At 51.5% G+C, this 25,500-nt stretch overlaps 1 protein-coding gene across 5 annotated transcripts in view; it reads right to left on the reverse strand.

The window, feature by feature from the left end:
* Positions 1-25,500, reverse strand: part of Bcl11b (BAF chromatin remodeling complex subunit BCL11B) — a 90,946-nt gene that overhangs the window by 36,932 nt on the left and 28,514 nt on the right. For 2 of the 5 annotated variants that reach the window (XM_028882089.2, XM_028882088.2), the window contains exon 3: positions 15,853-16,068. The exons of the other annotated variants lie outside the window; for them this stretch is intronic. In XM_028882089.2, the coding sequence (XP_028737922.1) occupies positions 15,853-16,068 (216 nt within the window). The remainder of the gene's footprint in view (positions 1-15,852; positions 16,069-25,500) is intronic. 5 annotated transcript variants of the gene reach the window in all.

Below are 25,500 nucleotides of genomic sequence, written 5' to 3' on the forward strand. Positions count from 1 at the left end.
CCTCCATTCCAAATCTTTGTTTATTTTATGGAAAATTTAATGAGTAAACGAACTGCCTTTCCAGACTGTGTCTCTCATCACTTTCTTGGGCTTCTTCTTCTAACTCGTGAAAAGAGGAAACTTCAGCTTAATACAAGTAAATGAAGTTGAAACCCTGCCCACCCCCGCTCCCCACATCCCAAAGAGAAGTGTTATTCCAAACTCAGAAACCACACTCTATATCCCATTCCAAACCCAAAGCCTTTCTCATTGCAGTCACCGGCTTCCACTCACTGATTCCCCACCCCACCCCGCCCCACCCCCATCACCCGAGGTCCCAGAACCTCTTCCTAGCCAAGGGTTCAGCATCAGGTGAGCTGCAGCAACTCTCTGAAGGAAGAGAAATAAAAGCAAAGTGCCCCTCCCAACCTCTGAACTTGAGAGGCTGCCCCCACAGCTGCAGAGACACAATTCAGGTCCATTTGACAACTGCACTTCCAGAGACCAGTGTTCTTCAACTGTGCCAACCTGCCCTTGTTCCGGACTAGAGCTAACAGCCGACACCATAGGAAACAGGCTCCTGACTGGGCTTCTGCTTTGACCAGGGCTCCAGAAGCCCCCAGAGACAGCCTAGGGCAGCCAGACACTGGGCAAGGCATACGAGGTCCACAGGCAGATGAAACAGAGCACAGTTGGCATCAACAGGGACCCACAACGAAGGGGTCGAGGTGACACCAACCTAGTCCCAGGACCAGTAGGAACTTCCCTACCATGTCTGTAGCAATAGGTGAGCTTGGACCCGAGAAGTCACAGTAAGAGGAACACACAGCGCGGGAAACTTGATATCGTGGCCACAGTATTCTCCACTTCCTCACCAGCCTGGCTACTTTTTCCCAAAGCAGGTCCAACCACCACCATCCCAGTGACACTTCTCTGCCTAGGTCTCTTCTCTGATCATCAGCGATGTCTGGGTCCACCCACCCCCACCTGAGCAGAAAGCTCCCTGGGGGGAGCAAACACCCCCTCCCAGTTCTGAGACAGAGCTGGACTCCCATCTCCTTAGAATTCACATGAGCAGCCAGACATGGTACCTTATCAACCAGACATTAATCATCCACGGCAATTAGATACCCAAGACCACGCACGGGGAATCTGATGAGCCCAGAACAGAGGAAGCCCAACACACCAAACAGAAGCCCTGGGTAAGCAGCAGCAGGGGAGAGAAAGGCACAGAACATCCATGGCGGAGGGCTAGGCTACCAAGCGTCTGGTGGATTACCCAGCAGTGAGGTATAATTGCAAGGATTAGCATGAATGTGATGCTTCCCTTCCAAAAAAAAATTCGAGGAACGTCAAAACTATTCTCATCTGGGCTGGTGTGACTCATGTTTTTAATAGAAGAACTTAATTTTACTCGGGAGGAAAAATTGGGCTCAGGAAAACATTGTCTAAGAAACATTCATTTTCTACTCCGGACAACAGGAAACACCACCACCGCCCTGAAAGTAAAAATAAAGAACCTGAGCCAGTCTCCTAGACCTTGTCGTGAGCCATGAGGAGTGTCCCCCAAACGCCGGAACGGAGTGCAGTATTCAAAGGGAAAGTAGGGAGTTAAGTCAGACAGGTCCTAGCTCAGCCCAGTGGCCCCGGGCAAGGCCTGTCCTCTCTCTCTAGGACACATTCGGGTGGTACCTGTGGAAGAAACCTGGCAGTGTCACGCTGGAAACACTCCCCAGAGGGGCAGCCTGGATGACCAAGCACACAGACACACGGCTAAGGTGGATCTTTTTCCCGATCTCCAAGGATAGGATGACACCGCTCCCCACCTCTACAGAAGAGAGACAAGCCGCACACTGTGGCCATCTGGAATTCTTCCAGCTAGGAGGGCAGGGTGAATCCACAGGGAGGCCGAGCCCAGGATACTGGCCCTTCCTACTCTGATTCTCAGATTCCAAACATAGCATGGGGAACCTGGGACCGTGGGTCACCACACATTAGCTGCCTCTTCAGCAGAGGCCATGCAACAACGCCGTGTGTTCCCAGCTGGCATCTGCAGAGACCCCACAATGCACACACTTCTAGTCTACCTCCCTTTGCTGGGGCTTCAATGAGTGACTAGGTTTCCATAAAATCTGAAGTTAGAGTGTGTGGACTACAAGCTTCCCCCAGCCTCTGCCCCTTTTCCTTCCCATTGGACCTTGTTACTCACATAGGCCCAGCAGGTCCCAGTTGGTGCTACCTGTCATCTTGAAGGAGAGAGATCATGGGAGCTGAGGGGACCTGCAGGACCCCAGGCACCCCACCTCCACATGTGAGAGGACTCTGCAGGTGAGTTTCCCGTCCGATGGTGCTGGGAAGGAGGATGCTATCAGATGCCTGTGTCACACATGCTGGGACTGAGGGCTGCTGACCAAGGTCTCTGTCCTGTCCCACTGTCTCCAACCCAGTGAGGCTTCCCTCCCAGCCCCCACCCTGCAATTAAGAACAGATATGCAAATGTCCCTCCCCAAATCTTCCCCGGCCCTGCCCCAGCCAAGGGAGAGGCACTAATTTATAAGTTGCAGATAATGTCACCGACCATTCATCCAAATGTGTCACTAACATCCCATTAGACTGTAATTATTTTTTAATTAAAACTAAGAAAACTGGCATGCCTGCGCCGACTTTATGCATCTGTTATGGGTTAAAATAGCTTTTAAAAAATGTTTCAGAGACCACAGTCTATTGTGGCCGCGGCCTCTGCCAAAGAAAACGCAAGCTCGCTTATTTTCTCCATGGGGCGCAACAGTGCCTGTGTGTGCCGGCACAGAATCGGCTGGCCGTGAAAAGAATTCTAAATAAAACACAAACATGGAATTTGGCAACGCCACAGAAGCAAGCTTAAGACTAATTCCAGCATGCGGACGACGCTCACATAGTAAGTCTGGCTCCAGCATAAATGAAACCAGGCTCTGTAAAATACCACGGCAAGTCGGAGCCTCAGCTTAAAGAGACAGGACGCTGACTGCAGGTATCCGAGCTTGTGAAGCCAGCTCGAGCTGCTTCCATAAATCCATAGGTTATTAGCCGTTTGCATCCAGCCAATCCCTTCTTGAAGAGATGTGTCTTAAAAAGAGAAAGGAAGGGGAGGTCGGCGAATGAAAACCATCACTTTGCACTTGACTTTCAGTGCGGAGACTCTGGGGGTGGGGGTGGAGGGGGACTGCGTTCGTTATCTCAATTAGAGCAGAAAGGCTCCGAGACCTCAGACACACAAACTCAAAATGGAAGAGGGTGCAGCACGAAGCGGGTAGATGGAAGATGAGATGCCCAGAAAGGACGAACAAGGGTAGGAGTCGGGGCTGGCTGGAGCGGTACCAGAGGAACATCTCCACCCAGGAAACGGCCGCTGTGATGATCTCGGGGATGATAATTATAGTTATAACCACAATAAAATGTAACAGTGACACCCGGCCAGCTGCTGCTTGAGGCAGTGAGTGTGTCACAGCCGGGGAAGACTCAAAAGGAACGTTTCTGAAGTCCCCACGCCTCAGTTTCCCCATCTGTAAAGTGGGATTGATGGTCACGTCTTCTTCCCAGAGGAGGGTGAGGGGTGCTGCAGTGAAGCTCGTGGCAAGCACGTGTGCTGTTGTCGTGGCTGACTGGGACACTCAGTTGGCACCATTCCCATTTTTCAGATGAGGAGACAGGCTCGCTCACCCACCCAAATCACAACTTGTCACAGCAGAAGGACCCACCATCCACTTCAGAGCCTTTGGTCTCCCTGCACACGCTCATGCGTAGCCACGCTCTGGACTGGTCACGATGTCTTGGCCCTAGGTACAGTGAACTCCCCAGCAGGCACTGGGAAGAGAAACTGTCTTCAGAGACACACTCACACCAAGGCCACAGCAGGCTGCAATGCTAAGCCATGTCAGCATGCACCGCAACCCAGGAAGAACATGCCTGTTCAGGAGACACTCCAGACAGACAGTACTGTCACGTTCACATATAGATTCCCAGGACACCTACCAACAACAAACACCAATATAAACACACATTGATATGCTCACACATATACAAACACACACATACTCACAGCTACACACCTACCTACAGAGAGGCGCGCGCGCGCGCACACACACACACACACACACACACACACACACACACACACACAGAGGGCTTTTTATTACAGAGACTATACCAGGCCCAATGACCCTGGCAGAGGCAATGGGAAAAATGGGGAGTCCAAGTTTGGCTCCCAACAAGAAGGCTTAGAACCCTTTCTCTCAAGCCCCAGTTTCCCTCAAGAGGCCTGCAGGTGTGCTGAGGTAGCAGGCTGGACTGATCTAACCACAAGCCCACCTACCCACCCACCCACCCAGAGCTAAGCCAGCCGTCAATTGGTCAATGCAACAGCTACCTGTCCACGTGTGACCAGGATGTCCCCAGCTGCATCACCCACAGAAGCCACAGTTAGACTCTCCAGAACTATTCCTCCAGCAAACACACACTCAGCAAAGTAGGGCTGAGGATAGGGCTCCCTTAACTCCAGACCCTGCTCCCCCAGGGGCTGTCACCCAACTTGTGACATCACTACATTCTGGTGGGCTCTGAGATGATGCCCAGTGTCCTAGAAGACACAGGCTAAAAATACTCCAGGCTTCTCAGAGCTGGTTCACAAAAATAATTATGTTTTCTTTATAAAAAAAGAAAAAAAAAAAAAAAAAAAAAAAAAAAAGATTATAGGCAAATGTGTGTCCGGCTATTTTTAGCTTCTATTCAACTCCATTAAATTTTTTTCTCATAATCATTACAGGCTTTTTGAACCCCCCCCAACTCCAAACACACCCACACTCTCTCTATACTCTTGACTTGACATGGGTTGGACTGGTGGGGACAGATGTGGCCACACAGCTTGCCACTGAGCCTGAGAAGAGCTGGCCAGAGGTGCCAGGCAGCTGAGAAGCATGACATTCCGGTGGCCATCTCATCAGGGACCAACTAGAGTTCAGCAGGGAAACATCACACAGTGCATAGAAGTGCCCCCAAAGTAACCAAAGTGGGGTTCCTGACCTGGAAGGGCCTAGAGTCCAACAGCATGGGGCCATGCAGGGGGTTGGCTAGTGAGACCCAAAATGTCTGTGACTAAATCAGTAGAAGCCATGTGTGACCTTATTTAGAAAAGGGGTCTTTGTGGATAAAATTAAGGATTATGAAAGGAGACCACCCTAGATGGTCTAGGTGTACCCTTAGTTCATTGTCTAAAAGATGGCGGCAGACAACCAAGGGCACTATGCGGCCACACAGGTAGGGATTAAGGTAATGTGACCAGAGGCCAAGGGACTCCTGGAGTTACCTAAAGGTAGAGGAAGTGAGGAAGCACCCTCAGCCATAGCCTCTAAAGGAAGCCAACACCTTGGCTTTGAACCTGTAGCTTCCTCAACACCCAATTTGTGTTCACTTGCCACAGCCTGGCTCGGGACACTCAGGAAGGGCATCAGAGAGAAGGCACAGCCCTGAGCAATCATCTTTGCAGACGTCTCATAACTAATGTGCCAGTCTACAAAGGACCCAAGGCCACTCACTGAACATCCTTCCTCCAGTCAAGGGAATGAGGCCAGCAAGAGGATCCCTTGAAACAGAGAAAACCCTGGGGCTCAGAGAAGGCAATGTGTTACCCTTTGCTGTCTGTGAAATCAGACAGTGAAAATCATCTGATTCACCTAAGAGTCTTCCCTGAATCTTCATGCTGGGTGAATGTTTAGCTGCCTGTTTAAAACCAGCTAACTGAGAAGACAAGGTTGTCATGAGGGGAGTTAAGGGGCTGAGACCCTCACAAAATATTAAAGCAGGTAACTCAAAGCAATGCTAGGCCTGAGTCAGTGGGGCCTGGTGCAAATCATACCCAGGGTGCACTATGTCCCTTCAGCTGGTTCCCATTTCTCCGAAGAATGACTTCCTTGGCTTTAACCCCCAACAACTGGAGCCTTGTGCAGCATGAGCAGGGAATAGAGAATGGGGCAGCCTCTGTGAAAAAGTCTGGCGACTGCCTTCAAACCAAACAGAGTCATCTATGATCCAGCTATCCTGCTTCTAGGTACACACCCGAGAGAACCTGAGGAGCACGTGTGCACCCAGGGCCACAATTGTAGCGTTCACATCAGGCGAGGATGGAGGCTGCCCAGTGCCCATCGATGGGTGAACGCGAGAGCAAATGTAACCCATACACACAAGGGAATGGTACACAGCCCTAGAGTGGAAAGAAACTATGACACCTGCTACACCATGGATGAGCCGAGTAAAGACACACACACACACACACACAGTCCCATTCATGCCACCCTGGAGCTGTGGCTTTCATACAAACCAGAAGTAGAACGGTGGTTGCCAAGATGGAGTTATTGTTTAATGGGAGACTGAATTCTGTTGGAGACAAGACAGTTCCAAAGATGGAAGGAGGTGATGGCCACATCACGGCGATGTACTCAGTACAACTGGAGCGCACACTTAAAAACAGTCAAAAAATGAGGGTAGGGTTGCCGCTGAGTGGTAGAGCTCGCCACAGCAAGCCCAAGGCTCTGGATTTAGCCATCAGCAGCAGCAGTGATAGCCACCTACCAAAACTGTGGATCTTATATATATGTTATCCACAATAAAAAATACTTCGGGTAGTATAGCTACCCGACGGGAGGCAGGTGGTTCTCTGAGTTTGAGGCCAGCCTGGTCTACAGAGCAAGTTCCAGGACAGCCAGGGCTACCCAAAGAACCCATTTGTTCTCAGGGTGGCGTGGGGATATTTCATGGCCCTCCCTACCTTTGAACCATTGTGACACTCAATTCGTCAGGCGCTGAGAATGTCATTCAGTGGATACGGTGCTTGTCTAGCATGCACAAGACCCCGAGTTTGCTCTCTCCAGCACCACAGACACTGGGTGTGGTGGTTCACGACTGTAATGCTGGCACTGAGATAGAGGCAGCAAGTTCAAGACTAACCTAGACTACATGAGACCCTCTCTCAAACACGAAATAAAACAAAAGTCTGGGGCCACCAATCGAAGGTTTCTTTTATGATTAAATACAGAATAAATGAGCTGGTTAATAAAAACACAAAGAAATTCCGGGTGACAGCACCAAGTCTGAATTTCACCAAGGCCAGGCTAATATCAGCTGGAGTCACAGACACATACACCCACCCGGCAGGCCAGGCCTTACCCCATCAGCCAGTCACAACCTTATTAAGAAAGGCAATAATTAATGTCCCGCTTTACGGACCGATCCCATCTGCCTGTTTCTGCAGACAGTGACTTCGGTTTCGCATTAACCTCCTCGGAGAAGACCCGAGCCCTCCGACCCCTTCTACAGAAACCATAAAATATAGATGGTCCTATTATCCTGGGCCCCCTAGGAGGGCCATGATTCATGTTTGTGTCTCTCCCTACTTGTACCTGCCAGGTAGAAGCTTGCCGGGAAGCCAGCGGCACCCAGACTCCGGAAAGCCCTCATCCAACACATCATTCGATACCAGCCATGCTACACCTTAGATGCCAGTGTCTCCTTCACCTGTGCGTTCTGGGAGAGGTCTGAACACAAAACTCAGAGGGCCCCCCCGCCAAGGACCTCGTGTGCACTGGGACTGTGGAGACGACCGTCTGACCGCCACCTGGTGGACCCGCTGATAGACCAGTGAGAAGGGGAAGTAAAGGGTGCTGCCTCCACCGCCTGTGGCCATATTCCGAGGTGACGTGCCACCTCCTGTCACTTCTTAAATCATGTCCAGAGAGGGGACCACAGAGCTGGCCAGGACACGGGTCCTCTCTGTTCTAATGAGGACTGGAAAGCGAGCGGCATACGAAGGGACCCCACCCCCACCCCCATGGCTTCTTCCCAACACTGGATTGAACTGGCCGGTCTCGACTGTGTTTGGATAAACTGTATTTCATGGTTTCAACTACTCGGAGTTCACGGTAACCCACCGACAGTGGACAGCCTTTCTCCTTCTGCCCCTGCGGCGGATTTGGAAAACACGGGCCATTTTATTCACCTCAGCAAGCTCAAGACTCTGGGTTCAGTCTCTAGCAATAGACGAGGGAGAAAACAAAAGAAGTCAAAATCATAATTCTTATGTGTACTTATAATTACATATTTAAAAAAAAAAAACATGATCATGTCCTTGTACCGATGCAATACTTAATGTGTCCCCCCCCCCCCCCAAGCCATCTCACAACAGCACACTCAGTTTCTCCCCGAGTGTGGGGTCTGATTCTGCAGAGAACGAAGAAGGCAAGCAATTCTCCCCTCGACTACCTGACTACGGACCTGCCCTGCAGCTGCTCACCTTGCTGGGGCCCCAGAATGTCCACCAGTGTCCTGTGGCCATGCACATGCCGGACCTGCCACAATCCCAGGAGAGGCAGGCCGGATTCCCACCCAGACACCAGAAACCCAGGCTTAGGGCAATTTGCCAAAACAGTCTTGTGGGGGGCTCCACCTCTCTTCCTCAACACTCTCCTTCCTTCTACCCCTCTAAGTCCAGTCACACATGAAGGGCCAAATCAAAGCGGCCACTATCTGAGCAGGATCGAGGGGCAGCCATCCCCACCTCCGCCCTCAGGAATCTCTAGCACATTCTGGTTCTCACACACCCAAGGGTCCCATTTCTAGGCCAGGGTCAGACACACATGTGGTCAGTAAAATGGAGAACCCAGGGGACGCTCTCAGGGACCACATCCAAGTATCAGCTGGTTTCTTACCAGCATGCTCCATGTATGTTAGGCAGGTCCAAGCAGCTGCCGCAGCCCAACAGAAATGGAGAGGAGTGGGTAGAAGCACAGCTTCAAGGCCGAGCAGCCATCAGCCCCCAATCAGCCCGCCCCTCTGCAGGTTTGGTGCTGTGTGATCTCAAATGGGTAGCCTGTGCTCCCTAAGAGCACACTCAAGTGGGATGAAGGGGTGCCTCTTCTTGGAGGATGAGGACGAGATGTCAGGCAAGGGCCAGGGCCGATGCACAGTAGGTTTTGTAGGTAACAGCAGCAAGTCCTAAAAGCACTGAGAGTGACAGAGTGGTGGTCCTTGCTCCCCATTTCATTCATGCTAAGAACCTGGCAGGCGAGGATTGCCAGAGCCAGTAGACCAGCCATCACAGGGTCTCTGTACCCGAGGTCACCCAGCCTGCTAGCCCATGCCCCAGCAACACCCTGACAGAAGTTTCTCAGTGCCCTCCCAAAGCGGGTATTTTTTACCCCGTTTGACAAGCGGGGAAGCTGAGGCTCAGAGAAGGGGAGCAGACAGCCCTAGGGTCCTGCACTCATGCCCATTAGCACCAAGACTGGGACCAAGGCTGTCCTAGGTCCGGGGCTTCCTTTGTTAACACACGTGGGTCATGTAAGCTTAATTCAAACAAGTCTACGCTGCAGTTCCCAGAGACTGGACAGCAGCCATAGAGGCATGGAGGTCTCCGAACAGAGACATGCATGAGAGTGCCCCACAGCAGAGGCAAAAAAAAAAAAAAAAAAAAAAAAAAAAAAAAAAAAAAGTCCCAGGACAACATATATGGTTTATTGCTGTCAACATGCTACCTGCTGCCAAGTTCAGTACACAGGGCATCCAGCCTGGCGGCAACACAGAAACTAGTTTTTTAGCATCTCCCTTGGATAACAGGTGTCCTTCACTAATTCTCAGTGTGAACTCAAGGGGGTTCAGAATGCTGGCTGGGGATGTGGCACCTTCAGAGGAGTGCTTGCCTAGCATGCAGGAAGTCCTGGGTTCAGTCCTTAGCACAGTATAAAACAGGGCCTGGTGTTACGGACCTGAAATCCCAGCACTCGAAGTTAAGACAGTAAAATCGAAGGTCAAGGTCATCCTCTGTTTCAAAGTGAGCTCAAGGTCAGCCTGGGATACAAGAGCTGCTGTCTCAACATAAAAAGAGAGGCCGTGTGGCCTAGTGGCCAGATCTCCAGAGACATAGAGCCAAGTCAGCTCTGCCAGTTGTTTGTGTCGCTTACGGCGTCCTCCTCACTGCCTGGCTCGGTTTCCCCATCTAGATATTGAAGGGGGTCAGATGAGATGTCCGATGAGGACCCCAATCCTGCCTCATCAGGGGTTGATCTGAACCCCGGGTCATGCGTGGATGGGATCCCCTCCACATGGAGGGTGATGCCCAGCCTCTCCGCCACTGTCAAACCCCCTCTCAAGGAGCCTGTGGCTGCCTGAGCTCTGAGGTCTCTGATGTCCACAGCCAGCGCGGGGTCTTCACATCCACTAACTGCTGGAAAGTGCTGCATCCAGCGCTGCATTAAAAATTAATTACACATGCTATTTTATTGCCAGTCCATAATGTAATGAGCACCAGCTGTGCTAAGCAGCCAAACTCCTTTTTAAGACAGCTATAAAAAAAAAAAAAAAAAAAAAAAAAAGGAAGAAAGAAAGAAAAAGAAACTGCTCTTCCAAATGCCTCTCCCGTCAGAGCAGAAAAACAGCAACATCTTGTCCAGATCCGAACAGAATTCTTTGATTTAGCTCTGCCTTCGGAAGGGCCGGCAGAGGGTGGCATGGTGTCTGCAGAGGGCGCAGCAGCGTCTGTACGGCTGGGATGCTGACCCCTTTCATCTGAAGGCAGTCGCCCCAGTGAGTCCGGCCCTGACTGGCCAGCCCTAGGCTCTCCCCTGACCCCAGTCCCCAGCTGCTCTGGGCCCCTGTTGGTGCTGAAAGGTGTGATTTGCCGGTTACATGGACAGTGGCCTTTTTCTGGAGTCCCACCAAGTACTTGTCAACCTCGGCTGCCTCCACCAACATGAACACGGGCTTCCCGAACTCCAGGAGTCTTGCAGCTCTCTAATGGCCTCTACTGGAAGGCTTCTAGTCAGGGAGGATAGCAGGCAGGTCCTGGGCAGGCACTGGAAGACAGCAGTTACAAGTGGGGCCACCCCAAGATGGCACAGACACCAGTCAGTCCAAGGAACCAGCCCCCCAGGAACTGCCAACCCTGCCGTTAATGTCAGTCGTCAGGTGAGACCACCAATGTCTTGGTTGTATAGACATTGTGAGGGGACAAATGATTAACTGAATTTTTTTTTTTTTGAGACAGAGCCTCACATAGGCCAGGCTGACCTATGAAGTTGACGTGTGGCTGAGGTTAGCCTTGAACTTCTAATCTTCTTGCTTTCATTTCCCAAGTGTGAGAATAACGTGCTTGCGCCACATACCTGCTTTACACAACGTGGTCCTAGGGAGTCGCATGCATGCTAGGCAAGCACTCTACCACCTGAAGTACATTCCCAGTAGGGCTCTCTACATTTTTAATAATTCCACTGAGCCAGCCCCATTGACACAGGACCTGGTGAGCTCAGAAAGCACCCCTCACCCCAAAAGCATTGGAGCCTACACGTGTGTCTGCTACCTGTCCCCAGAGGTTCATTACGCACCTCCCTCACACTCAGTTCCCTACTACACCCTCATGGCCCTCCTCCTTCTGGTCTCCATGGAGGCTCAAATGCCACCCCCCGCCCAGCACCCAGTACACCACACCCACCAGGCAGTGCAGACCAGGGAGAACTGCCAATCTCTGTCCCCTGGGAGAGCGGCTGCCCTGTGAGCCCCTACTGCTAATCAAACCCAGTCCAGAAAGAAACTGCAGCTCCATCTTCATTTTGGTATGAAATGTGCAGCGCGCAGACCATATCATTAACATAAAACTTCCAGAAATAAGGCCACTTTCCAGACAGACTGTATTAATTGCATCAAGCCTCCACAGCTAGGGTGGTCTGAACCTAAGCATCCCATTGGAGGGCTCCAGTTATAAAAACCAACACAAAACGAACACTGGGATATAATTGAAGGAGGAGAAAACGATAGATTCTACTGTTAAAGCCTACTATTTACTTACAGGTATTCTTTTATCTTTATTGTCCCTTTAACCCATGCCAAGAAACCCCAGACTAGTTAAATAACACAGCAAGCACAATTTCAGTAGAAAAGTAAATTGAATTTAACTTTACAAGATTGCCCTGTGATTTCAGCATATCCTAATGACTGCAACTGACTCCCTCTATTAAATCCAAACACTTCCACTTCCCTGAGCCTGGATGCTGTGTGTTCTTGCATGAGACCTTGAACTTCGCCAAGCACATGCATTAATCACTCTGGCTGATGACCATTTACAGCTTCTAAATATGCAATGAAGTTTCCCAGTTCCCATTCCACCTCCTAACGCTGGTGCATGATGGAGCTAGCCAAGAGGCTAAATGCTTTTAAGCATGGAAACCAGGGATGCGGTTTAAAGGAAGCTCCTACCCGGTGCCAGATACGTAATGCCATCAGGTTGCGAAACCCCTTCTGCTTGCGTATGAATCATACCGTCTGTGGGGCTTGTTACATGCAGAGCGTTGTTCTGAATATCTGCCCCAAATGACCTCATGAAAAAATCCTCCAGACAACCATAGAGCATGCCCTATACTTATGCCCATTTCACAGATGAGAGAACGGAGGAGCAGAGAGGACAGGAAATGACTTGGGTGAGGCCACATGGCTAGCTACGTATGTCACTCACTAAGGCAGCCTGATACATTCTGAAGGCCACTTTTTGATCATGATGCCTTCAGAGCAGGAAAGGACTGAGGACAGGATGGAGCCCAGTCACTTTCAGCCGTCATTTGAGTATCCTCGGAGACTTCTATACAGGCCCAGACCCACAAAAGCCCAACCCGCTTTAGTCCACAGATCCACTCATGGAGCAATACTGTTCAATATTACATTCATATATGTGGGGGGGGGTAGCAGGAAAGGGGGTGAGGCTTAAAGAGGACAATGACATGTTCAAGGCCTCTGGTCCTTGGATGGCACGGGGCAGGGCAGTTGACTGTGGCTCTTGATTGCACAGCCACCTTGATAATTCTGAGAGATGATCTTTCAGTTGCCAAGAGCACCTTGACTCGTAAAGTCGCATAGGATCTCTGCAGAATCCACAGGACAATGGGCCCCTGTGCCCCTTCTCCTGGCTGTGAGCATCTGAGAGAAACATGGGTGAGGGGTCCCAGCAGGACCTGGGTGCATCTGGGTAACTCTCTCTCCTATGAAATCACACCCTTCTATAAATAACCCAGAGTGTGTTTGTGGGCATGCAATTAACCTGTGCGAAGCTCAGGCCTCCTGAGTTAATTTGAAGAGAGAGGTTCAAAGCGCCCTGATCAGAAGAGGGACGGAGCGCACTGAGTACCGAAGCGCTCGGTCTTTGTGGCCCCTCCTTCCTCGAGGGTTCCTGGCGACTTTATGCCTCCTCTGCAGCTACTAATTAAACAGGCACTAAAAACACTTCAGCAAGCAGCCCAGTGCCAGGAACAGAACCAAAGGGACAAAATCCACTGGAAAAGACGCTTGACTGTGTCAAAATGTATCAGAAAACACAGCACAGCGGTACGGCCTGATGCAGGCTAAGTTAACAAGGCAGAACCATGGCTAAGAACAGTACTGAGTATGGGACAAAGAATGGGAAGAAGAAAAACAGCAGATCCCGCAGGAGTCAGCTCCTAGAGAGGTCCCGGGGCTCAGACCCTCACTGCTGCCCCCGTCCCCAGCACCGCAATCATCACACATGGACAGGGCCCTGAGGTCCACAGTGGCCTCTGTACTACACATGAAGCAGGTGTCAGATGGGAGAGCCACTTCCTCTCTATGGTCTTCCCTCCCCTCCCCTCCGTCTCAGGATAGACCTCCATGCCCACACTGTAAGCTGTAAGGTAAGCAAGGAACCCACGTACTTGACTCTGCCTGTGTCTGCACACGGCCTACCAACGACGTGCCTGAGGACCTACCGTGAACGAAGGAATGAGCGGGTTTGGGCTGTGAGACCTCGAGGCTCTGAAGCTCACCTCTATAAAGTGGGAAAGTAAAGCCTCAGCGCACGCACACATGCCTCGCACACGACGGGCAGCTACGCTAAGAAAACAAGTGAGGACAGACAGCAGACGCCCCTGGCTGCCAGGACCCTGCAGACTTCGTCTGTCCTCCACTGCGGCTAAGCAGAGGTCATGGGGCCAACTGAGCAAATCCCCAGGACTAAGCCCAATTCTTGAAGGGGGCTCAGCCATGGCCTCCCAGCCCTTGCCTCTCCCGCTCACTCATGAAATGGGGACAGGAATGGCTCCTGCTCGGCACTTGACACAAAGGTACCAGGAGAGCCCCGCCAAATCAAAGGCAACTCAGTCCTCCACTTTGGCAGCTCCTAAGGAGGGCCAGCAGAGGGTTAAGCACACCCCAGTGGCACACGAGGCATAGAGATCATGTTTCTACATGCAGAACTTGACCGAGTCTAGCCACAAACACTCAGGCTGAGCTTTGAAAGTGCAGCCCTCCCTCCCCCCTAAGTGGGTGCAGGGCTTCAAGGCCGCAGCACGCATTACAGGGATCCAGAGAACAGGTCAGCTGCCCTGACCAGCAGGCACTCCAAGCTTGGTGAACAGAGTCTCCCACAGATTCCCAAAAACAGATCTTCCAAGCTCCATGAATCCTCGGTCGCCTTGGGGATCAGGCTGGCTAGGAAGGAAAGCCTTGGGAAGCAGGCTAGCCAGGAAGGAAGCCTTGTAAGCACTTTCAGCTCTTCCCTGGGGGATTTTTGGCCTCTACTTTATGCACTCAAGACATTAGCCCAGTAAGGAACCAGAACTCCTGGTCCTGGATATCAGAGCCAATGACATAACCACCTGTCATAGCGGGAATATGGGGGGGGGGAGGTACTGAAGGCTGCAGACCACCCCACTGGCAGAGAGGCCAGGGAGGTCTTACCCTGGAGCAGGGGCTACTTGTGGCCGTGTGCAAAGCCAAATCTCCAGTAAGAGAGGTCCCCGAGACAGTGTCAAATGAAAAGCAAAACCTGCCCAGTAAGAGATTTTTTTTTTTTCTTTTCCAGCTTGAGTCGAGAGAAAGCTTGCAACGTGCCTGGCAATGAAGCAGGGACAAACTGAATGTGGCCAGCCAGCGCTGCAGCCACCCTCTCCCTCCCTGGCCCTGGCCACGGAAACCAGGCCACAGCTGCTCGCCACGTGAGTCTGTGTCAGCATCCTGGCTCCCGAAGCCACAGTGTGTTGCAAACCAGGCCCCACCAGGAGGCTTGCAAGGGAGGGCCTTCTCTCCTCGACCTCGTGGGGACCCCAGGCCACAGACGTCTGTCTGTGTTTTCGGGGAGACAGAGCAAGGGGGCAGCGGAGGTACTGTCAGCACCTGGCTGTGGCTTCCCTTTGTGTACCAGGCAGCTCCACTGGCCTGCAACAGCAGCAGAGGGGACCGGAGCAGGTCTGGGGTCTGCCCGGAGCTACCAACCTTCAGTCTCCACCCCAGACGCCCACAATGGTTCATTGCTACCCATGGCCACAGCTTTTTTTAAAAGGCTCTTCTTTGGGATTTTTTTTTTCTTCCCTCTAAGTTAATGGGCAACACATTGTCCCAAAGAGAAAGTCAGCATTTTGAACGGCTCCGGCACTGTACACAGACAACCCAGGAATCCTCTCCTACCCTTGTCTGGGGTGGGTGGCAGAGCAGCCGAGGCAAGGGGCAGAAGAAAACCTCCCTCAGATGTTAAGTGTTATCCAATTAGACTTTGGCTAAACAGCCCAAAGAGATGAAACTTGGAGGTTGGGCAGTGCATTCTGGGAGGGAGACTCTCAGAATGTGGGGGTGAGGGGACACACGAAGGTGAGGGCCCCCGAGCCCCTGGGAACCGGCACGAGTTTGCGATTCGGCTGGCACCCTTTGCCACGTCCGCTGCCATCCCCCAAAAAGCGTCAGTGTGTGTGGAGGGGGTGCCTCTCCCCTGGGACCCCACCTTGGGTCCCCAGCTCTGCCCAGGGCACAGCCCGCCATCCCGGGAGCCCGCCTCCCCCACCGCAGCGGCTCTGTTACCTGACAACTGACACTGGCATCCAAAGGGAGCCTCCATCTGACCCTCACCCTGAGTCCCGTCGCCCGAGACGGGGCGTGCGCCACAGCAAGGCAGCGGGAAGCAGGGTGGGAGAGCGCCCAGGGCACGCAGAGGTGAAGTAATCACAGATGTGGGAGGGTGGGAAGAGGAGGCAGCTATGGGGGCCATCGATGGCAGCTGGGCAGGCCTGCACGGCCCTGGAGAAAAAACAATAGAAAAGACTGGTCAGTTGGGCCCTGGACTGTACTAGAGGCTGGGGGCACAGGAGGGGGCCTGGGGCACAGGGCTACAGCACAGCCTCCAGGAGGGTCTGGCCCCCAGGACACTAGCCCTGCAAGGATGGCAACTGGGGCCCGAACAAGGGAGAAGGGGTCAGGGTGCACAGAGGACATTAGCAGAGGCTACCCCTGCAGCTGCCACATAGTTTCAGAGGGACCCTGCCTTTAGGGGCCTGTTGCAGGGGGTTAAGGCACAGAAGGCCTGTCAGGGCCCCCACTCCCAGTTGAGAGTCCCTGGGCAGGGTCTTTCGGAACAAACCAGAGAAGGCTTCAATTGAGGATTTGTTCTCTCAAGCGATGAGCGACCCCTCTTTGTAAGAGGCAGGAAGCTGTACTGTATCAGTACAGGTTCTTTGGACAGGCCTGAGCCACCTCAAGTCTACCTCCAAGGGTCTGGACACTGATGAGCCAGCCTCCTGCCTAGCTGATCATCTGAGGCCTCTCTCCAGACCCTGGCAAGCAGTACCGAAGCCCCAGCGGCCCACAAGAGGTCCTGACTTCCTCCTCCTTCCCCTACCACAAGAAAACTTAGCATGGCCCAGACGCCTCTTAATGTCTTCACCTTGGCTCAGGAGTCTCCTCTCCCTCCTCGGACAGCCAGTGACAGCCATGAACAGGAGGATGGGGGGGCCCCCGCTGCCTTGCCTCCACCCAGCCCCACGGTGAACCTCCACTGCCAGCAAGACCTGGGTTTGATTTGGCCGTTTATCTTACATGGTTAAGAGACCACCAGGGCAAAACATTTGTGTGAAGGCCTTGCCAAAACCACAAGTGAAGAAGCCCAAATTCCCTGGGTAAATAATTGAGCAGAGAAGCATCAGAGAGACAAGAAAATATCCACAAGATGATGGGCAGCTAAGCCTCACCAGCTCTGCAGGGGAGGCCGAAGTCTCACCCCCTGGCACCTGCAGATCTGCACAGGTGGGCATCTGCCTACTCCACGGCCACCACGGGGAACTCCCTCCTCCCAGGAGAGCCACAGAACCATGCCAGCCTACTGGGAGGCAGACCCTGTCAATTTTCCCCAATCCAGCTTTCCTAACATGCTCCTGGGCACAAGACGGAGGATGCCCATTGCACAGGCCCAAACAGCTGCCATAGCCGCAGAAATAGCCAGCCTTCACAGTCTCGGGTCTCCTCAAAACCCCACTGCCCGTGTGTAAACAAAGGATGAAGGTACTCAGGGCATTTGAGAAGCACCCCCAGCTTGAAGCTCACTGATGTCCGGCCCAGAAGCCAGTGCCAGCCCTGACACTACTCGATCCCACTGAGGTAGTGATATATTCAAATGCTCCGGATGTTTCCGGGTTGGCACATCCCCCCCAGAAAGGCGTGGTCAATAAGCCCAAGGATGGTCCCAGTGCCAAACGTAGGGCACAACGCCACACCACAGTTTTCTTATGGGACTCAAGCAAAGACAATGTGAGGCCAGTGCCACCCGGCTCCCCTGGAAGGCCCGTGCTTGCCTCAAAGCTCACTGCATGAGACACTGTACTTCGCCCTGTCCACTAATGGCCTTGAATCCCTCCCTGGGTAGGTCCCCCTTCTAGACCACGGAGAGCTCTGGATCACCAGAAGCCATCACAGTGAATTTGCACTAAGTGATAAGACAACCACCGTGCGTAACAGGGAGGGCCACCTCTCACTCCCAAACGGAGCCTCGAGAGGAGGGACATGAAAGCAGTAGGGTCTCCAAAGCCTGCAGCCGGGGTAGGTAGAGTGAGCAGAGTTCCTTGTATCCTGAAGCCAGGAGCCACATGGGGGTAGAGGAAGACTGAGCCCCCGGGACCTCAGCACATCCATCAGTGAAAGCAGCAGGTTTCTGGGTTCTACAGAGGGCCCTAACTCAGCCAGCACCACGTGTCACGCCTGAATGCCAACAGGAGCTCCTCGGAGTTGACTCTGATGGGAAGAATGGCCAAGGAGCAGAAAGGAGACGTCATGCTGCCTCAGCCTGGAAGGATGTCACCAGAGCTGTTCCAGGGTCTGTCGAGATGAAGTCACAACACCCACACCAGGTGGTAACACTCTGGCTAGACAGGTGGCCACAGGGCCTCATCAGAGATGACGACCTCGCTGAAGTCTACCTGCTCCAAGGGCAGGAGGGCGTGGGTCCCCTATGGGACTGTTAGAACAACCTCTTCCCCACAGGAAGTCCCCTCTAGACACAGCTCACCTCAGAGCTTTGCACACAGAGGCACCTCTGACCTCCAGCTCCCACAAAAGCTGAGTGAGAAGCCACCATCCTATAGTTCTCTGGGGAGCTCCTGGGCAGGCAAACCATGGAGACCGAGTAGTGATTACCAGGGGCTGGGGGGCAGTGGAGACTGAGGACCAATGGGTTACAGGGTCATTTGGGGGTGTGATAATTAAACAGTAGTGCAACACTGTACATAAACCCAAAGCCACAAATGGGACAAATTGAGCAAGTCTCACAATGTGAGAATCTTTCTCTAAAAGAAAATTACCGGTAAGGACCATGTCTCTGGGCCTGTCCCTGCCCTCTCCCCAGCCTCAGCCTTCTACTGGGAAGAACGCTGGCCTTGAATCTAGAACACAGACAGCTCCTGAGACCTGCTAACAGATTATGCACCTGACATACTCAAAAGGAAGAGACAAAGACAGAAAGACTGACAGGGGTTTGGACAGAAACAGAAAAATGGGTTCAAATTCCTCCGCAGCCACTTGCTAGCATGTGACCTAAGGGGGTCACTTTTCAGGCAGCATGCAGCCAGAGCCAGCCACCTAATAAACACAGCCACTGCTGTCCTTACCCCGAAACCTCATTTATTTCCAGGCCTGGAGCTTTCTGTTTTCTCCCTCTGCACCCTTCTCACAGCATCCTGCCTGCTCCAAGCACCCTGGAAGCTTCTCCAGGACACCTTTTCTCCCAAGCTCTCTGGGCTGGGCTCTCAGTGTTAACGGTCTCTTAGTATGCGTGAGGTCTCGGGTTCCGTTCCCAGCACTTCCAAAACAGTGGACAGAAGATGTGGGCCAGTGAGATGGTTCAGCAGGTTAGGGTTTTACCCTCCCCGCCCCAGAACCCACAGAAAGGCGGGAAGGAGAACTAATCCACGCAATGGTCCTCCAAGCCCCTCACATGCGCCACACCACACATACCCACCCACGTTCATCATGTACACACAGACACAATAATGACATGCACAACACCATTTTTTAATTTTCTTGTAAAAGACACTTGCTTTTGCAGTCTAACCCAGTCCAAACAGACCCACGTGCAGCAAGGTATGAGGCCAAGGGGTGCAGCCACTACTTCAGCGTCTAGGAGGCCAGCCCCTTAGTAATGAAACCCTAGCTGGCTCAATTTTTTTTTTATCATAAAAGTATGTTTTAACTAGAAGGAAAGAAATGAAAAAAATGATATTTGTATTATGCCATGGTGTAAAGCTTTCCTATGGCATAGGGATATATTTACTGCCCCTCTCAAACACATGGAAACAAGGCTCCAACGTCAAGGTTAGGCAGCCTTCTTGGTATTCGTGCCTCCTACGAAAGACTACGCAAAAGTCTCCCCAGAAGGCCTGTGGCATGTTTGCTAAAACCCAAACAGGGGGCAAGATCACTGTTGATGCCTTCCTGGGGGTGAAGTACTCGGAGCGGGGCCCGAAGCCCACCTCCCTCGCAAGCCGTCCCTGCAGATGCTGGGCTCCATGCCCTGCACATGCGCACTAACCAGCGACACGCCCACCGCCAGGAGCGTGTAGACACACACACAAAAAATGCCTGGAACCGCCCAGTCCGGGTTGAGGGGAACCAAGTCTTCCCAGTGCAGCCTTCCTGGTGCGGCATCCTGGAGCTGCCACTCTGCCACCGGGAGGTGGCAGATTCCATGTTCCTAGCCCGGGAGCTGGCCTGGCACACACCGTGCGGAGAGGTCTATTTTTCTCCCTACTGGTGCCTTTCAACGGATACATTTTTTTTTTAAAGGCGAGAACTCCTACTGATGGTGCAGAAATGAGTCAGAGATCAAAGGAGACAGACAGCCACGCCAGCGCGTGTGAGCGAGGGACTCTGGCGAGGGAACCTGACAGTCCCCGCGCCCCTTCCCCGCCCCCCCCCTCGTGCCAAGACATTAATTCTCACAAGTCGGAGAAAATTACTATGCATGAATGCAAAAAGCATGATCAGGAGTAATTAACATGGCTTCATATGCAAATTTTATTAATGCAGAAGTACAAAGTCATTATGCAAATGAAACTTACGTCAACTCTCTTGACAAATATTCATCTCTGAGGCTCAAGTTTCTCTTTTTTTATTTATTTATTTAATTCTATCTCTTCCTCCCCCCACCTTTTATTTTCTGTTTTGGGGTAGGGTTTTTTGTTGTTGTTGTTGTTGTTGTTTGGTTTTTTGTTGGGGGGGGGGGGCTAGGGTGGGCCAGGAGGACTGGAGAGAGAGATATGCGGTCCTGGTGTCCAGGGAGGAACCAGCGCACGACAAGGGCTTTTGACAAGTTTGCGAAGTTGTTTTCAACCAGAGAAATTTATTCTTGCATTGTTGATTTTTTTTTTTTTAAGTTGTTGGCAGGTATAAGACAGCTCATAGGAGAAGGGAAATTTAAAAAAAAAAAAAAAAAAAAAAAAAAGCTATGGGCAGCAGGCAGCCAATCAAAACGCCAGAGCCAGTAATGAGGGCGATTGATGGCTGTTTGGCTTTTACTGCAGGGTAATGAACTAGAATCCAGTCTGAGGAGGGGGGAGAATATGAATATTCATGAGACTGTGCTCCTGCGTTTGATGATTAAAGAAATTTTTAATATTCAAATAAGCGCTTGCCAAGTGATTAACAAAGAAGAAGCACGCAGAAATATGGAAATGGGAACCGGGGAAGATTCGAGAGGCGAACATACTGTGCGGGAGAGGCAGCCCCAAATTTCATAAACAAGATAGGCAGATAACCCAATTCGCACGCAGGCAAATAAAAACATTTGTTTCTGATCACTTAAATATTTTGCCAGCTACTTTGTCTTAAGGATGATAAAAATGCTGTGTATTAAGGGGGTAGAGAAAAATAACATGTAACCAAACGCATTGCTCATATTTAAGAATCATTACCCTGACTCTAGCCCGCCTCCTCCCAGCCCGACAGGAAATTAAGATTCTTTTTCCGGTTTAGTAGAGAGAGAAGATGGAGGTGAAGCCAGATTACACTTGAAAAGCCAGAGCGTGTTCAGAGCCTGATGCTGTGGTGGTACAGAGCCTAGACAGCCACAGGCCGTAATATACGGCTGCTGGGCTGGTCCAGAGGCCCAAGGATTGGGGGACAGTGACGTCTGTGGAGGAAGGGCACTGGAGCCCACAGTCTGGACATCTCAGGGTCCCCTCTCACTGGCTCTGGTCTAAACATAGAAGTACGGAAAGCCAGCTGCCACGGAGAAGAACCTCCAAACCCAACTCCGCTAGATGGCTGCGGAGGCTGAGTCCCACGGTGACGGCGCCACCACGGGTTCACAAGGAAGCACATAATAACGGTATTAGCTGGTAAAATAATCCTGCAGTTAAAATTCATCTAATTAGCAGCCAATGACATCCATTTTGGCAATTTCCTATTTCAAAGGGGTGGCGTGCCACCTTAATGGAGACAGGCCCGGGGAACTCACCAGACAAGGCCTGGGCCTGCCATCGACAGTCTCTCCCCTGCTCCTTTCTTACGGGGAGGGAGTGACTGAGACGGGAAAACCAGAAATGATTCTGAGGAAGCCTCTCTGTCAGTCGCTGTCAGAGCTCCCTAGGTCTGGGGAGCAAAACTCAACAAGTAAATTCTTTTATTCTTTCATCGTAAGAAATAAATTGTAATGATAAAACAAAGCAGAAAAAAAAATCTAGGCCTCTAATGAACTCTATCAACTGCCATGAAACCCAGAAAGCCAGGCCAGGCCTCCATGACAAAGCCAGAAAGCAAGTCGGTGAGAAGATGGCTGGCCTCGCTGCCCCACAGCAAATGACCAACGGCCATGAAGAGGGTTAGGGCTCCCCAACTCCCCCTCTCTCTTCTAGATCCTTAGTCCGACTCACATATCCCTCTTGTCTCAGCAGCGTGTGATGGCCATCACGTCATAGGTCTCCAGTCCCTGGCTGACAGGGATGTGGGGAGTGTATGTTCTTGGCAACAAGGGTATAAAGTGGGGTCTCACCAGGAAATGGGGTCTCACAGCCGTGTTCACAGAGTTCCCCTGGGAGACATAAACACAAAATTCAAACCCACCCCTGCCCTGTCTTTGGGCTGCTTTCTCAGGGGTCGGTGACCTTGCAGGTGGCTGGAGGTGACTGAAGGTTGGATGCAGGTGAAAGGGCCTACCTCACTTCCCCATCAACCACCTGCTTATGACTGGATCGAGAGAAGGCTGCTGTGGGTACCCACGGCAGGGAAGAAAATGGCTGGCCATGGCCTGAAGGAACACAGGCAATTGCTCATGACTGAGCCTGCAACTACTGTTCCTGCCTTTTCCTGAAATGACCACCCAGGGACACCACTCCCAACCCTATGTGCACAGCTGGACATCTTTCCTACACCCAGCATGAAAAGCTCAGTTACCCTAGGAGAAAACAGCACATCTTTTGGATCCTGAGCCAGGCTGCCTTCCTCCAAGCTCCTCCCTCATCTGGCATCCCTGCAACTGCCAAAGAGCATCACTGTTTTCGCTCCCTGACAGGCATGCCAGGGAAGGGTTAAGGGAGGCAGAGAGAGGGTCGCACCCTCCAACAGCCCACCAAAACCTGCTTTCACGCTGCCTGCCAGCCTTGGAAAAGAGATCATCCTCTCAGGCAGCTGCATCTAGCAATCAGAAGCAGGTATACAGCGGCACCACTTCCCAAGGTCCAGAAGCACTATTTTCAAAGGCTGCCAGTCCCAACTTCCTTCAGACATGGAGACATGCTGAAATCCTCTGAAGCAAGCAGATCCTCTTTCCCCATCCAGAGCCAAAGACAGGTGAGGCTACACCACTTGTTCCAGAATCTTCCGACAGCTTCCCCAAAGGCTCTAGAGGCAGAGGGGAGGATAGTATGGGTGCCACTAAGGTATGAAGATGACCCTGAAGCATCCACTGGATCTACCCAGGGTCAAGGGGAAGAGCTGGCCAGTTGTTTGGGCCCCACCATTCCAGCCCCCAGATGGGTACCTTGAAGTATGCAGTTCTCAGAACTGCTGGAATGCAAGTCAACCACAATCAGCTGCTGACAAAGCCTGAGCCTGGTGGCTTTAGCAACAGCAAACCGGGTTCTCAACTGTGATCTTGGCAGGCAGAGTCCACCAAACTAAGGTCCAGGATTTTGGGAATGACATGGCCTAGGGGCATGAACAGCAGAGGGGCAGGCCATGTGTTTGTCTAGTTAGAAAAATGTATGTGGGTGTATCTATGACACAGAGAGGGGCTAAAGATGCAAGCATGCACTACAAGCTCACACACACACACACACACACACACACACACACACACACACACACATCAGGAACATGGACAGGCTAAGCCGTCTGTCTGTCTACCTGGAGTCTACAAAGCTGGAGCTCAAAGAGTCTCTAAATTTTACCCACAGAAATAGCCAATGCCTAGCAGAGGAAATCACTGTTTCCCAGCTGAGGCCTTTTAGTCCAAAGCTACGGAGCTGTGTCAACCCTTATCAGATTCTGACCTCCAGTACAAGTCAGTCAATACTCCAGAAATTTTGTCTTGGTTTGCCTCCAGAACAAACGGATTACCACATGTGTCCACGGAATCACAGTCCATGGAGACACCGCTTACAAATGGAAGTCAACAGCTGAGTACATTGTTTGCATTCCAAGAAAGAAAAATTTGAGACCTAGGGGTCAGGACGCTTCAGTCCTTTCGCAGATGAAACTTAGGGCCAGACTCCAACGACAAGCTCAGTCATGCATCCCTCACGTATGTCCCCATGTTTCCTTTCATTTACAGCTCGGGGGTGAGGGGGATCCACAGTGAAAACAAGTCACGTTACAAGAGGGAAATAACCCAGGAAATGAATTGTCAGATGTGGGGTCTCCCGGGGGTTTTAAACTAAGGACTCCTTTATCCTCTCCGACAGCATCCATGGGGCCTAACCCTGAGAACCTGAAAACACTGACCTTGACCCTTGTCCAAAATCTGATCCTGAAAAAAAAAAAAAAAAAAAAAAGACATGTTTGAAAACTGCTGAGTTCAGGTAATCATTACAGTGAGAAAGTGCCAGGAGCTCCAACCCAGGATTTTGTGTGAGCCCTCGTGGGGAAAACTCAAGAGAATAAAGAGAAGGGAGAGAGAAGTCTGAACTGCGAGAATCCTGGAGAGGAGGGGGAGAAAACAGCGCAGGCCGATGGAAAGAAAAGGCAGCACCAACCCGGGTGAGTGCGGTGACTCCAGCTCAGGGCAGGGAGCACAGAGAAGGCGCCTGTCCGCCCGCCCGTGGCAAGTCCGCACAGCTGTCCTTCAGAGGAGCGGACCATAAAACTCCACCAGGACAGCAGCGAAGTCGCGGCCTCCGGGTCAGCTGGATTTCTTGTTTCAGGTGGAACAGAAGTAAACTTGGTTAAAGGAAGGTTCAAGAAAAATCAAATATAAAAAGAGGATCCCTGCTAGCCCTTCAACGCAGGGTTTGTTTTTACTGCGTGTGTTAGTTATAAGCAATTGATCTCCCCTATTATAATTTACACACACACACACACACACACACACACACACACACACACACAGCTCTTCTCTAGATTTAGTTGGTGATTATTTCCCCCCTTTTATCTCTTTGTACCTTTTTCGAATGGACATAGAATACCAGGGTTGAATGCTTTGCCTCACGTAAGGACAGGATCTTTCTGTCTCTTTATGTTCCTAAGCTAAGTCTGAAATGTCACCGACTAAAGGGCTGAACAGGCCTGTGATTACTTTCAACCAAGTCGTCTCTTTACCTCAGTTTTCTGTATGTAGATGGCATTTAATATACATATTGTGATCCTGCTTTTCAGCCCAGTAGCATTTGGTGGCAACAGAAAGAAAAGAAAAAGAAAAAGAAAAAGAAAAAAAGCCACCCATTTCCTTTTAAGGGAGACCATGGGGGGTCGACCAAGCACGGTGATGGTCACCTTCCTACTCCCTCCACCCTACCCACCCCCGTGAAATCCATTTTCATCTCCTACAACACCAGAGGTGATGTGGGGTGTGTGCACAACAAAATGCGTAAAAATGAACACTTGGTGGGATTAATTGAATAAAGATGGTTATCTCACGTTAACACTGGCAACACTGATGCTTACGAGTCACTCTAGCTAGCAGGCTCACGGCGGCAGCCGAACCGGAGGTTTACATTCAACTGAGGCTTATACCACTATTTAATGTAATTAAAA

Source organism: Peromyscus leucopus, chromosome 14 (genome assembly GCF_004664715.2).
Source record: "Peromyscus leucopus breed LL Stock chromosome 14, UCI_PerLeu_2.1, whole genome shotgun sequence".
NCBI classification, from domain to species: Eukaryota; Metazoa; Chordata; class Mammalia; order Rodentia; family Cricetidae; genus Peromyscus; species Peromyscus leucopus.